This window comes from Eptesicus fuscus, chromosome 8, assembly GCF_027574615.1.
Source record: "Eptesicus fuscus isolate TK198812 chromosome 8, DD_ASM_mEF_20220401, whole genome shotgun sequence".
NCBI lineage: Eukaryota > Metazoa > Chordata > Mammalia > Chiroptera > Vespertilionidae > Eptesicus > Eptesicus fuscus.
The window spans coordinates 72,166,573-72,182,602 of NC_072480.1; the positions used below are offsets into that span (position 1 = coordinate 72,166,573).

The 16,030-nt window shown below is 38.2% G+C and overlaps 1 protein-coding gene across 1 annotated transcript in view; it reads left to right on the top strand.

Moving 5' to 3' along the window:
• Positions 1-16,030, top strand: part of MYO16 (myosin XVI) — a 421,185-nt gene that overhangs the window by 69,736 nt on the left and 335,419 nt on the right. Inside the window, exons 6-8 of the mRNA XM_008143943.3 lie at positions 5,683-5,808; positions 10,247-10,322; positions 14,574-14,727. Coding sequence (XP_008142165.3) covers positions 5,683-5,808; positions 10,247-10,322; positions 14,574-14,727 — 356 coding nt within the window. The remainder of the gene's footprint in view (positions 1-5,682; positions 5,809-10,246; positions 10,323-14,573; positions 14,728-16,030) is intronic.

The window sequence follows — 16,030 nt, forward strand, 5'->3', positions numbered from 1 at the left end:
AGCAGAAAAGAGTATGAAGCTCTGAAACACGGGACATACAGACAGGGTTGGAGCCAATGATTTTCTACCATGGAAAAAAGTATGGTGTGAGGTTGAACACGGGGGATTTCAGGCTGAACACTGGTAAGTGCAATGACCCTGAGGCAGGACCAGGTGTGGTGTGATTGAAACACAACAAGGTGGTAAGTTTGGCTTAGCAGAGTAAAGCAGAGAAGAGAAGCAACTGGGGTCAGATCACACATATTGTGGGCCTATGTAAGGATAGTGGCAGCTACTCTGAGTGAGATGGGGACACATTGGAGAGTTCTGAAGAGAGGCGATTTTACTTCAGTTGTGAAAAGATCACTCACTGAGTGCTGTGTTAAGGATGGACTGTATAAGGGCAAGGGTGAAGCTGAGAGTTCAATTAGGAGGCTTTTCCAGTGATTTCAGAAAGCAATGGTGTGGCTCAGCCAAAGGTGGTAGAAGTTGAGGTGATGAGAAGTGGCTAATTTCAGTCAACATTAAAGGAAGTTCCATTGGAATTTCCTGATGGAAATGTGATGTAAGAGAAAGAAAATACTTCAAAATGACTCCAAGTATTTTTTGCTTGAACAACTGGAGTGATGAAGTTGGATCGAATGAGATAGAGAAGGCTGAAGATGGAGCTTAGAGCAGGAAAGATTGAATCAGTTCTGGAAATATAAAGTTAGAAGTGCCTCTTAGCCATCTTCATGGAGATGTTGAGTTTGTGGTTGGATATTGCAGCCTGAGATTCATGAAATGTCTGGACTGAAGAAACAATTTGGGGAACATTAGCATATAGGTGCTCTTTAAAACTCCTGACCCGGAAGAAATCATGAATTGATATAGCAGGAAAGAGGATTTGGGGCTATGCCTTGGAGCTTAGGCAAAAGAGGAAGATCCAGAAATGAGATGAGAAGGAACACCTCCCAAAGTAGGCGGGAAACCAAGAGAATGAGATGTTCTGGGAGCCAAGTGAAAAAAGAATGATGAAGATGAGGATAAGATAGATTATTAAATACTGCTGAAAGGGTCAAGTAAATAGAGATGACAAATTCGCTATTGAACTTGGTAACATGGAGGTCATTGGTCTTCTCATCTAGGGTAGTTTCAGTGCAGTGGTTGGGTCAAAATCCAGTTTACAGTGGGCTATTTAATTAATAGTTCATTTAACACAGGCAATACACTAATGCCTTAACACAGTGGTTGGCAAACCGCGGCTCACGAGCCACATGTGGCTCTTTGGCCCCTTGAATGTTCTAACGCCACTTCTTCAAAATAAACTCACATGGCTGAGAACTGACTTCTGTGCATGGGCCACAAAATTTCAATCGCACTGTACGTGCGCACCCGCACGTGGTATTTTGTGGAAGAGCCACACTCAAGGGGCCAAAGAGCCACATGTGGCTCGCGAGCCACAGTTTGCCAATCACTGCCTTAACACATTGTAGAAACCCAATAGAAACTTTGTTTCTTTGTGTGGCAGAAGATATTACAACTTTACATACATTTTTAAAAATCATCCTTAAATGACACTAATGTATTATGCTTCAAACACTGTTGAATAAAAGGACCTGCCATTGTTCAGTAGGAAAGCTATTGAAATAATCAATATAGAGTAATAGACCACTCTCATTTTAAACCATCTTCAATTTTGACATTCCCATAAGTGTTGCTAATAATTTTTCTATAATAACAATCTTTGGGTGATCATCTTTGAGCTTTTTACAATGAGAATAGCAATGAATGGAAAGCTAGAAAGTTGTCCATTGGAGATCAGAGTATTTAGCAAGTGACAGTTACATTTGATTCTCAGGTCTAAATTGTTTAGTCTGTTATGTTAATGACTGCTATCCCTGGAGTTGCCTTTCTGTAAGACACATGTATTTTGTGCTTTCCTGTCTATTGTTGGTGATACATAAGACACTTTGGTCCTTAGACTGATTTCTATATCCTGAGTTGGAGTGTCAATTGTGGTTCAAAATTAGGTATAATTTTCCACACTGTTAAATTGCTGTGCAAAAAGAGGTGCAATTATCAACAAAAGGCTCAATGGAATAAACTTCTAGTAAGATGGTTTTTATGTTGTCTTTTCTCCCTTTTTTAGAATCAACACTAAAATAACCAAATATATTACAGCTCTTTTAAAAAGATCTCTTAGTTTGCATTAATATTTTCTGAAAAGAAAACAGAAGCCTTAGAAAAGGATACAGTCCAAAAAAGCCATGTTATAGAGCACATAAAAATTAGTTCTTGGGGGAAGAACCAAGATGGCGGCATAGTTAAACAACTAATCTGCTGCCTCACACAACAATTTCAAAAACACAACTAAAAGACAAAAACGTCTACCACCCAGAACCCTGGGAAAGCTGGCTGAGTGGAAGATTTACAACTAAGAATAGAAAGGAGCACAATCGCTGAAAAGCTGAGGTACAGAGGCACGCGAATCGGGCCGGTGGCGGGCGGCTGGGTGCACGGCTTTTCTTCAACCTGCAGGGAGACAAGCTCCCGATCACTCTGAAATCCAGTTTCTGGGGACACTCGGGGGACCCAGACACCTACGGGGAGAAGCTGGACTCTCGGCCATCGGGTCGGAAAGTGAGAGTGACTTTTTTGCAGAGGTGCGCCCAGCAATCATTGTTTACTGCGCTGGAGCATGGGGCGCAGGGACTTGGAAACCGGAAAGGCAGAGATGACAGCAGCCTTTGGCCACGCCCCAGCCTAGTGACGCCCTGAGGCCCCGCCCCGCACATTCTACAAACCCGCCCAGGCTCCACACAGCGGCTTTTGCATATAAATGGCCTGTTCTGTGGCAGCTTAACCAACTGCAGCTCCAGTCAGACTGCTCCAAAACCGCCCAAGCAAAGGAGTAGAAAACTAGCCCTTGCTGTTGCTCCTGCTGGGGGACACACAGTACACAAGGGTACACCAAGAGTGTCCACCTCAAGTAACTGAGAGGCTGACCCGTTGAACCAATAGGACACCTAGTACACAAAACTACCCTACCAACTTAGGGAAGCAGAGAATATGAGAAGGCAAGGAAACAGATCACAAACCAAAGAAATGGAGGAGAACAAGTGACTGGACATAGAGTTCAAAACCACGGTTATAAGGTTTTTCAAGAATTTCATGGAAAAGGCCGATAAATTCAATGAGACCCTTGAGGATATGAAAAAGGACCAACTAGAAATTAAACATACACTGACTGAGATAAAAAATATTATACAGAGACCCAAAAGCAGACTAGAGGATCGCAAGAATCAACTCAAAGATTTGGAATACAAAGAGGCCAAGGACACTCCTCCAGAGAAGCATGAAGAGAAGAGAATTCAGAAAGTTGAAGATAGTGTAAGAAGCCTCTGGGACAACTTCAAGCGAACCAACATCAGAATTATGGGGGTACCAGAAGAAGAGAGAGAGCAAGATGCTGAAAACCTATTTGAAGAAATAATGAACGAAAACTTCCCCCACCTGATGAAAGAAATAGACTTACAAGTCCAGGAAGCACACAGAACCCCAAACAAAAGGAATCCAAAGAGGACTACACCAAGACACATCATAATTAAAATGCCAAGAGCAAAAGACAAAGAGAGAATCTTACAAGCAGCAAGAGAAAAACAGTTAGTTACCTACAAGGGAGCTCCCATACGATTATCAGCTAACTTCTCAACAGAAACCATGCAGGCCAGACGGGAGTGGCAAGAAATATTCAAAGTGATGAATAGCAGGAACCTACAACCAAGACTACTCTACCCAGCAAAGTTATCATTCAGAATTGAAGGGCAGATAAAGAGCTTCACAGATAAGAAAAAGCTAAAGGAGTTCATCACCACCAAACCAGCATTATATGAAATGCTGAAAGGTATTCTTTAAAAAGAGGAAAAAGAAGAAGAAAGATAAAAATTATGAACAACAAATACATATCTATCAACAAGTGAATCTAAAAGTCAAGTGAATTAAAAATCTGAGGAACAGAATAAACTGGTAAACTTAATAGAATCAGAGGCATAGAATGGGAGTGGATTGATAATTCTCAGGGGGAAAGGGGTGTCTGTGTGGGGAGTATGGGAAGAGACTGGACAAAAATCATACACCTATGGATAAGGACAGGGGGTGGGTAAGGGCAGAGGGGGGGGTGGGAACTGGGTGGTGGGGAGATATGTGGGGAAAAAGGAGAAACAATTGTAATCTGAACAATAAAGATTCATTAAAAAAAAATTAGTTCTTGAGTTTGAATGTATATATGCTCTTGGAAAATACTACTGTAATAATTAGCATATATACCACAAAGTTGTTGGCTGGTTCTTCACTGTTTTATTATAGAATTTGATGTATCACATCTGGCCTTGATACATATGGGTTGTTGGAAAACCATTATTCATGAGATGTAAATATCAAACAATCTTATTTTTGTTTCTCTTTGTGATATTGGGAGTATTGGTTCATTGCTTACTTCTGGACAAAGACAATAGCCAGTGCATGAGTTTTCAGGTCATTTTTAGGGAAGACAGCTTTTATGATTACTTTATGCCACAAAACATAGCCTCATTTTAGAGATCAGAATGTCCAGACCAATGTAATATTTAAAACTTCCAACTTGAAAAAAGTCCAGGCTCATTGATCTTTTTAGTGCCATACTCCCCTTTAATCATATGGTGTAGCTCATGAGTCCCTTGCCAATGTAATATTTTTATGTAATACAAAATGATGCATAGAATTACATAGAAAGCCAGTTATGTTGAAATATGGTAATCATAATATTGAAATTAAATTTGTTATATGTAATGTTTGTGCTTCTTTATTAATTAACATACTAAGTAACAGATCTAATGATTACCATGATTTTACAGTAGAGTTGGACATGGGTGATATTTGCTATAATATTAATGTGATATGAAAATATTTCTTCTGATGATTTTCTCTTCTTAATTATTTTAACTGTAAAATAAATCATGTAGTTACTTAATAACCTAATTTAAATTGGGTTGGATGACAGTTTACTTAGAAAGAAAGGCTACTGCCTTAGAAACAGGAATCACCACATCTGAAAAATTTGAAAGGTGCTCCAAACCCTTAGCTCATCGCTGTAGTTCCTGAGGCCGCATTTCTGAACTTCAGGTTGCATTGAGAAACCAAGCTGGGAGAATGTCAAAACTATAGCTGCACAATCATTTTAAAGCTTGTCAGGATCCATTCATCCTCTCCAGTTCCTGTCCCTTTTATGTGTATAAAAGCATCACAGGATCACATTTTCTGCTGTCATTTGTATCTTTGAATCTCTTTCCTGTAACACCAAATGCAGTGCTAGAATTTTAGAGCTAGTTAGTACATGTTTGACTTCTGGACAAGTAGTGATAAAGTATTGAATTATTATATTTTGTATTTAAAAGTATTCATATTATAGTAGAAAGGTACATTAGAGAGGAAAATAGGAATTACATGAAAAAGTATACCTTGTCAGAGTCAGAAGAAAAACAATGCATAATTAACCCATAAGCCTTTTTCAAACAATGATGACATTCACTTGTACCAAATAAAACAAAGTATATATGTTTCTTTTATTAAGGTCTGTGTATTTTAGGTTCAATACTTTATTAAATTGCTCTCTTTAACCCACTGAATAAACTATTGATGTTGCTGCTTTTTAAAGATAAATAACAAAATATCTCTTTGTTGCAGTTACATATGGCATGTGCCAGTGGCTACAAGGAGGTGGTGTCTCTCCTCCTGGAACATGGGGGAGACCTCAACGCAGTGGATAATCAGTACTGGACCCCACTTCACTTGGCAGCAAAGTATGGCCAGGTAAGTGAGTTCCTGAGCTCTTTTTATAAATTATTTTATAATTAGTGAATCCTTTTGTATTAATTTTATTTCAAATTATGTACTAATCATTATGTAATCTGACTTTTAATGGTATGGTCTTACTAAACAAATAGTTTTATGAATGAAAGAAAATGTGTACTTTTAAAAGGACAAATAATAACATATATTCCTTAGGACACGGCATACTGGCATACTGCATATTCTACTCAAAATCATTCGAGAAATGATCAAAAACATAAATATCCTTTATAATATGGACTTAACACAGTGTTCTTAATATTATATAGTTCTTATAAGTTTACTGTTTCATGAATCTGTCATAATTCTGTTTGTTTTCTACAGCTAGCAGATGTAAAGTAAAATTACATTTTATATTTTATTTTTCTCCATAAATTATATTTCATTTTAATGAATGAAGGATGGGTAGCAGAGTTCTTTCTCTCAATTGACTTTTTGCTGTAGCTAATACATCTTAAGATACTATTGCACAAATTAATTTTTACTAGGCACCCTTATATCCTGAAGAAGGAGCAAAATCACAGTCAGATAAATGGTGTCTTGGAGAGAGAGAGAGAGAGAGACATGTTTTATATATCCATGACAAAAGATAAAGGAGTATATTAAACTAATAAGACAGGTTAGCTATATAGTAAACATACTTTTAACTTGTTTTAGTGATTAAAGTAGATTTTTAAAAATGTTATTTTACTCTGTTATGTTTAACAATAAAAACATCATTCTCTGATTAACATATATGCCAGATACCTGCCATGCCTCAGTGATATAAGGAACTTAAGCCCAGTTCAATTGCTACTTCTTAAAGCCTCCTGAAGTTTCCTGTCACACAAAAGTCATAAGATAGAAGAATCAGTGATTAAACAGGCAGAGAGAATTAGTGGATATCAGTAGTCTCACCCCATTTACCAATCACATTAGAAAAACTTCCAAACTTTGGGTTTTCTTTTATTTTTCAACTAGAGGCCCGATGCAAGAAATGTGTGCAAGAGCAGTCCTTCCTTCCCCCGGCTGCTGGCACTGGCTTCCCTCTGGAACCCGGGACCCGGGCTTCCCTCTGGCTGCCAGCGGGCACCTGGGACCCGGGCTTCCCTAGCAGCCCTGGCTTCGTCCAGAAGGTTGTCTGGTCTAATTAGCATATTAAGCTTTTATTATTATAGATTACAGTTTACATTCAATATTATTTTGTATTAGTTTCAGTGTACAGCACAGTGGTTAGACAGTCATATCCTTTACAAAATGTTTCCCCTGATACTTCCAGTAACCATCAGGCACCACACATAGTTATTACAGTACTATTGACTGTATTTCCCATGCTGCACTTTACATCCCGTGACTATTTTATCCTCCCAATCCCTTCACCTTTCACCCAGCTCCCAACTCCCTTCTCATCTGGGAATCAAATGTCTGTTGTCTGTGTCTATGAATCTGTTTCTGTTTTGTTTGTTCATTTATATTGTTCTTTAGATTTTACATATAAGTGAAATCATATGGCATTTACCTTTCTCTGACTGATTTATTTTATGTAGTATAATACCCTGTAGGTCCACCTATGCTGTCACAAATAGTTAAGATTTTCTCTGAAGTTTGGGGTTTCTAAATCTATGTTTTCAGCCTAGAGAAACATGGTATTGAAATTACATGGAAAATATGATTCAAAAGGTGCATTTGCTTTGGGAGATGCACAGTAATTAAGATTGATGTTTTTATTACTACTTCTCTAGGGTGCCAGCTACATTTCCAACACTCGTCATTTATTAACATTAAGTGACTTAAGAAACTTTCCAATGGCTTTATTTTTTAAACCCAGCTGCAAACTATTTGTCCCCAACTTTTAGAAACCATTATTCCTCACTTTTTTTTAAAGTTTCTTATACTTTCTTCTATGCTCCAGACTCTTCCCCATCACACAAACACACCTATATTTTAATCTGATTTAATGATTAAGCCAGCTTTGTTTGGAGAACTTCCATAGCCCCCTCACTGGCTCTGAGTACCAGCTACCACTCGCTGGCTGTGTGAACCTAATAAGCCTTAATAGTCCTTCTTCCAAAGAGCACCAGGGTCTTCAATTAGTGAGAACCATCAACACATCTGTTTACAGGGGAATTGTTACATAGCTCAGAAGATGCTTGAGAATAAAGAAGGCAAATGCATCACTGAAGTATCAAAGAGCATATGTCCTAGTCAATTGATCCAGCTGCTGGATTTGTACAGAGAGATGTTGAGCATAATGTTTTCTAGCAATGGCCATTTATAGTGTGCAAATGAGTCAGACTTTTAAAACAATTTCACCTTTATCCTCTGCTTCTGTAGAAAACGAGTAGCCATTACTTCTGTATTTTTTAAGTCCTTATATATTTTAGTACAAAGGATAGGAGCTGAAGATTATATATGTCTTTTCAGTTTTGCTCCATTAAACTTACTAGAATGGGTTCTTCACCAGAATATAAGCTCCAGAACAGCAGAGATGTGATTTGTGTGGCCCACTGAGCCATCCCTGTGTCAGCAGAGTAACTGAAGGAATTAAATGGACAAATCAATCAACCAGGAACTGAAAGCAAAGTTCTATTGCTGAGCGTTAGAGTGAGGATTTAATGTTAGGATATATGACACCAGAACAAGAATATTCTTCCTCAATTCAAACTAAGGACATAACTAAGAGATTTATGTTAATAGAAGATTTTGAGTAAATTATATCTTGATTTTTTTTTGGTCAAGAATATGCCATATGATATCTAGAATTATTTTTAAAATTCTTTACCCATAAAATATCACTTAATATTCATTTTGGAAATGATATTTTAGGAACAGTTTTTATTTGAATTATCAATTTGTATGCATGGGAGATTGTAACTCTCTAAAAATATTTATTGTAAATAAATGCATCTCAGTTGAGAAAAAAACTTGATAAATGCTAACATTTTAGAAAGACTCATGGCATTTTTAGAGACATTCACAGCAATTTCAGTTTTTTATAAATATATTATGAATATGAATACCTTTATGGAGATGGTAGTTTATAATTTATAACAGTATTTACAGTATTTATTACTGTCATTTATACTTAGATGGCATATATATTTTAAAACTTCCCTTTATACGTACATTAACTTTTTCTTTGAGAATAAAGAAATATCTGTTCTCTAAAACTGAGAACTGAATAAGTTATGTGAGCAACAATTCTTTGAAGAGTTGTACATAAGATAAAATTTGATTCTAGCCTTGTACGTATTTTAGTGTTGTTAATAGCATTGGAAAAACTACAGTAAAAGATAAGAAAATAATTGTGAAATGATGAAATCTAAATATACTATTCAAAAGTACTTCATATCACACAACTCCTATATCTTAATGTTCAAAGAAGTCATTTGTATTCTCAAATACATTTTTACCTAAGTACATAAGAATTGAGATACATTTAGATTTTTTTCTTCAGATATTTCTTCTTTGCTTTGGAAAAAACACTGTCTGGTTTTCCTCCTGACCCTCTGAGCACACACTATTGACAAGCTCAGTGCTCTGTCCTAGGCTCTCTCTCTTCTCAATATTTATGTCTTTAGGAGTCTTCCTCCTACAGCTTCAAATACTCTGCATGTTCATGTCTCCCAAAGCCTCCTCTCCTCTCGTTTCTCTCCCAAATTCCAGACCCAAGACGACCACTGCCCAGAGGGTAATCCCTGTCAGCCTGCCTTCAAACTCAACTTGTGTACAAAGAGAATGATCATCTTCTTTTTCCCATTTCCAATCTGTTGCCCTCTTCTCTATTTCATCATTTACTGGGCATTATTCTTTTCTTATTTTTCCTCTCCTCGCCCATATCTATTAAACCACTGAGCCCCCAAACTCTTACCTACTAAATGGATTTGAGCTATAATTATGTGTGTCCTCGCAGCCTTCACCCTCATCCAGTGCTTCAGCATCTCTACATCAGGATTATCCTGCCAGCCTCCTAACAGAGCTCCCTGCCCCTCCCCCACACTATTCTAAGTACAAAAATAATCAAACTATTTCAACTCAGCATCCTCTCCATTGCCGTTGATATGAAATGCCCACGCCATAAAATAGTGTATGAGCCCAATGTACCTGGGCTTCTGCTTAACTCTCCAGCTCTAGTTCTCCTGCCTCCTCCCACCAGGTTAGAGGATGAAGCCAGAGTGAACTTCTTTCAGATTCTGTAATATGCCATCATGCACATCCTTTACATGTTCTTTACTGTTCTTGCAAATGTTAAGTGGTCAAATCTGACCTAACTTTGCAGGACTACACTGTAAAGTTATGCTAATGCATTCTCATTTCTCCAAGCTGTGTGCCTCTTGAGGCCATGAATGTGTATTATTTACTGATGAATCTTCAGTACCCAGCATGATGTTTCCTATTTCAATTGTCTCTAACGTTTCAGACAAACCTGGTGAAACTTCTTTTGATGCATCAGGCAAATCCAAACCTTCTGAACTGCAATGAAGAGAAGGCCTCAGGTAGGTTATGAGCGTCCTGGGACCACTGAGCAGTCACTGTTTCCTTCCTGTCATATGTAAGTTGTTCATCAAGAGCGTAGCTAGGAAATGAGAGTCAGCCTCTCTGAGAAGCTCTGTGGAAACCAGCCCAGTTTACTATGATTCACAATTCAGATGCCCTGATCCAGGACAATGGGACATTAGAGAGCAGTTGCGTTAATGGGTTACTGTGTTCTTCTTTACAATTTGCTTTTCAGGCTTAAACTTCCAGGGCAATGATTCCTGCAGTGTCATTACTTCAAAATATCTTTTTGCTTTTGTGTTAACTAGTGTCTCATCAGACCTAATGCATGCTTGTTCATTAGGGTATTTTTAAATAGTAACATAACAGTATTTTTTTCTGCAGATATTTATACTGCTAGAAATAGAGACTAATTAATGGGCTAAAGATAATTTAAAAGTTTAAAAAACTTAGTTTAATATTACTTATTTTTTTAAAAAATATATATTTTTGAAAATTTCTAAAGTTGTAAAATATATATATTTTTGAGAGAGAGAGAGAGAAAAGAAGAGAAAGAGGAAGAGAGGGAGAGAAAGAGAAGGAGAGAGAAACATTGATTTGTTTTCCCACTTATTTATGCATTCATTGGTTGATTCTTGTATGTGCCCTGACCAGGAATGGACCCTGCAACCTTGGCATATCGGGATGACACTCTAACTAACTGAGCTACCCAACCAGGGCTACAGTTCTTTTTACTAGTGTTCTTTTATATATTCATATATTTAGTTTAAAAATGGATGCAACATTCATTTTTTAGCTTTTAGACAAATTGACAACAATGCTACTACTCATAAATCACTTTGGTATATTAAAAGAAGAATTCTATCCCGACCAGTGTGGCTCCTTGGTTGAGTGTCCACCCATGAACCAGGAAGTCACAGTTAAATTCCCAGTTAGGGCACATGCCCAGGTTTTGGGCTTGATCCCCAGTAGGGGGTATGCAGGAGGCAGGCAGTTGATTCTCTCTCATCATTTTTTTTTTTTATCTCTGTCCCTCTCTCTTCCTTCTCTGAAATCAATAAAAACATATTTTAAAAAATAATTCTAAACAACAAAGAGAAAAGTCTAGTATAAGGAACAAAATAATATAAGAAATTTGACGGTAGTAATTGATCTGAATAATTTATATTTACTTATTCTTCTTGTTGCTACAACTACCAGCCTCAAATTTCTTATTTGATATACTTATGGGAGGAAGTATGATTAATTGATAAACCTCTAGTTTAAGGCAGGATGAGGGATTTGCTCTTTCTCACATTATTGGAATTAAGTATTATTGTTGAGTGACTTTTTTCATCTTTGCTAAAATAAACTGATGCTTTAACAAACAGAACTAATAGCTTGACAGTCTCAAACATTAGAACAGGCTAATATTAATGACTAGAAGCCCGGTGCACAAAATTCGTGCACGGCGGGGGGTTGTCCCTCAGCCCAGCCTGTACCCTCTCCAATCTGGGACTCCTGGAGGGATGTCCCACTGCCCATTAGGATCGGGCCTAAATGGGCAGTCGGACATCCCTCTCACAATCCAGGACTGCTGGCTCCCAACTGCTTGCCTGCCTGCCTTCCTGATTGCCCCTAACCGCTTCTGCCTGCCAGCCTGATCACCCCCTAACCACTCCACTGCCAGCCTGGTTGATGCTTAACTGCTCCCCTGCAAGCCTGTTTGCCCCCAACTTCCCTCCTCTGCCGGCCTGGTCACCCCTAACTGCCCTCTCCTGCAGGGTTGATCACCTCCAACTGCCCTCCCTTGCAGGCCTGGTCCCTCTCAACTGACCTCCCTTGCAGGCCGGGTGCCTCCCAACTGCCCTCTCCTACTGGCCATCTTGTGGTGGCCATCTTGTGTCCACATGGGGGCAGGATCTTTGACCACATGGAGGCAGCTATATTGTGTGTTGCAGTGATGATCAATCTGCATATTACTCTTTTATTAGATAAGATAGAGGCCTGGTGCACGGGTGGGGGCCAGCTGGTTTTCCCTGAAGGGTGTCCTGGATCAGGGTGGGGGTTCCCTTGGGGTGTGGGGCGGTCTGAGTGAGGGGCCTGTGGTGGTTTTCAGGCCGGCCATGCCCCCTGGCAACCCAAGCAGAGGCCCTGGTATCTGGGATTTATTTTCCTTCTACAATTGAAACTTTGTAGCCTGGGGCGGCAGCCATTTCTGGGGCGGCAGCCATTTCTGTGGCAGTTAATTCACCTTCTACAATTGAAACTTTGTAGCCTTAAGCGGGTGAGCCCGGCCAGGGTATGTGGAAAGCTTTGCTTCCCCTGTTGCTGCCGGCAACCCTGGCCTGCTCTCTCAAGCTCCATTCTGCTGCCATTTGTTTGAATTTGTTTACCTTCTATAATTGAAACTTTGTAGCTTGAGTGAAGGCTTAGGCCTGCAAGGGCTTTGGAAAGCTTGGCTTCCTCTGTTACCTGGGAAACCTTGCTCTCTGTGGCTGTAGCCATCTTGGATTGGGGTTAATTTGCATACTCGCCCTGATTGGCTGGTGCTCGTGGCTTGCGTGGTGGGCATGGCTTATGTAGCAGAGTGATGGTTAATTTGCATATTACCATTTTATTAGAGAGGATAGTGTAGTAATTTTAACATGAACAGAAAAGTATGTCTAATAAATATGAATTAAGAGTTTTCTTCTATTTTTTAATAAATATATTTATTTTGAAATATATCACACCTTCTGTTAACTCTAGTCTAGTTCTAACAGATCACAATTTCAACTTCATATCCTTAGCTTCTTGCCCAGAGAAGGGACTAAATATGATTGACCCTTGACTGCATAGGCTCCCATCTGTCACACTTTCAACTTTTAGGTCTAGTGTCAACTGTGCCAAACGGACATCCAAGGTCATGGACAGTTCTGGAGCCCTAGGGGATGAATAAATTCCTGGTCTAGACTCAGCCTGATCACCTCCAGCATAGTGTATGGTGACTCAGACAATTTTGTCCCTGTTGGTCATGCCATGTCTACCATCAACGTAACCCCTTTTCTATGCCATGTTGGTCATGAGAGACACAATGATGTGATCATAGTAGACCCTCAATAAACATTTATTAATTGAATGAAAATATTTCTCTCACACACAAGGGACAAAGACCAATAATGCAGTGAGAGGTTAAAAGTAAATGCAGAATATCCCAGCATCTTATCCAAGAGCAAGAAGAATGAATCAAATAAAACAATAGTGCAGAGAAAAATGAACTTGACATATATTTTTACTGAGCAAATGAAAATTATCACAGTACCATATTAGGTTCTTGCTGCTTTGTGTTTCTTAAACTTGGAATGGACACATAAAAATTATTTGGAGAAATAAAAGCAATTTGTGGCATAGCTGTTAGGTGAGGCAGAAATAATCTTCCTAGGTAAAGAAACTGAGCAGCCTCCTATTCATTATGTGATTATGATTTAACCTAAAGTAAATGATGATAAAATCCTGTCATAAATACCTTCCTGTGGTAGGTGAATTACTGCTTCCAGCCCATAAAACCACATAAGTCAAGTTTATAGACAAAGATGGTCATGCAGTTTAGTTACGAGGGTTGAAAGGAACAGGTGACTCCATTAGCTTCCTAATTGTTATTAATGTGAAATTTTCTCAGGATTTATTGATTTCCAGTATCATTTGTTAATAAGTATAAGTTGATTGATTCCCATCTTTATTGCTATCCAGATATGTTCAGATGTCACCGTTAATGTGTAATTTATAAGAAACTATAATAATTCATATTTCAGATAGAGAGGCTAGACACACTGTTTTAATACACAGCTATTTATTTGTACATCTACCCATTTAGTAAAATGTTTTAGAATGCTTACTACATGTTTTATAATAGCCGTGTCATTCTGAAGATATAATATTTTTTATCATTTTGCTTCATATTCACCAAGATGAAGAGTTTCCTGACAATAAAATGACATTAAGTTCTCTGAAGCTTAGCCTCTCAATGATTTACATTTTACACATCACCTCTTAGTGAAATGATTTTTATATGTTTTCATTTCAGTTATAATTAAATATGTCACTAATGTGAAAAAGACAGTATTTTTAAATGGTAGCACTGTGATTTTGTTCCTGGCATAAACTTTCAATGTTTTTATTTTTGCTACATGTGCTGATAAATTTTAGCGTTTTCAGAACTATTGAAAGTAAATAGTTTTCTGTGGTCTCACCGTTCACTTTTTTTCTGATTTTCTTATTGGTTCGTGTAGATATCGCTGCATCTGAGTTTATTGAGGAAATGCTGCTCAAAGCCGAAATTGCCTGGGAAGAAAAAATGGAAGAGCCTTTATCTGTGCCTACCTTAGCACAAGAGGAACCCTATGAAGAGATCCTTCGTGACCTGCCAGCTCTTTCCAGTAAGCTGTAAGTGCCTTCTTCATACAAGGAGAAAGCCAAAACCTGGTTCTCTGCTGACTTAATTATTCTCGTTTGTCTTACCCTCTAATCACCAGTCATTCATTTTGGAGTTAATATTAAGCCTATCTCTCAACTGAAAGCTAGAAAATTGAAGCTACATGTTAATATATTTATCAAAAGATACATGTTGACAATCACGAGTTTAGCCTACTCTTATGAATATGCTCTGATTTTGTAAAACATTACTATTTCAGTAATTAGATATATTTTTCATAATGAGATCAGAGATAATATTTTAAACACACTCCATGTTTTTTAGCCAAACGGGTACATAGGTTTCCAATGACCCATAATGGCTAAATTTCCTAAGGTAGGAAATATAAATATTCTTTTTTTTTCTCTAAAGTGTAAAATCAATGATTATTTTTTTGTTGTCTAAAATATCTCCAAAATACTAACACGTGCTGAAAGAGGGATATACCTTAAAAACATCATTCTAAATGAACAAAGTGAGAAACAAAAGTCCATATATGATATGATCCCATTGATATGAAATATCCAGAATTGTCAAATCCATGAAAACAGTAAGCATATTAGTATTTTCCAGGAGTGGGCTGAAGGGATAAAGAGGAGTGTCTCAGAATGGATGTGAGTCTTTGGAAATGATGGAAATGTTCTGGAAGTAGGTGGTTACACAAACCTGTGAATATAAAAAACAGAGAAGTGTACACTTTAAAAGCATGTATTTTGTGCTCTGTGAATTATATCTCAACAAAAGAAATAAACACATAAAGCAAAAAGATAAAATATAATTCAGGTTGAAAGCAAAATCTGCTGTGCACAACCAGTGAGACCTTGAGGCAGTTACCTCCTTGTATAAACACATTTTTTTTCTGACAGTGGCGATTATGTCTAATACGTATTTGGGATATTTGAGGGGACCTTGAAAAAATAGCACTATCTAGTTTCTGGACAATTGGAGAAATAATCAAAGAGAAAAATGGATTCCAAATCACACCTACTCAATGATAGGGTGTACATGGGAGGACATAGCTAAATGTGGCAGCTGAAAGGGTTTGTGAGTGTATTCCATTGTTAGGCAGCTCTACCAACAAGGCACTTAGAAGCCAGATCAGGCCTCCCAAGGGAGGGGCTCCCACACCAGGTAACAGTGCGGAGGAAGAGGAAGAGCTGTGCTCTTTGCCGGAAGGCTTGCTGCAAGAAGGAGGAGACAGGGCCTGAGGAGACATCCTTCCCAGATTCAGACAATTCATTCCGCTTCATAAATGTAGGAGGCCCAGAATTATCA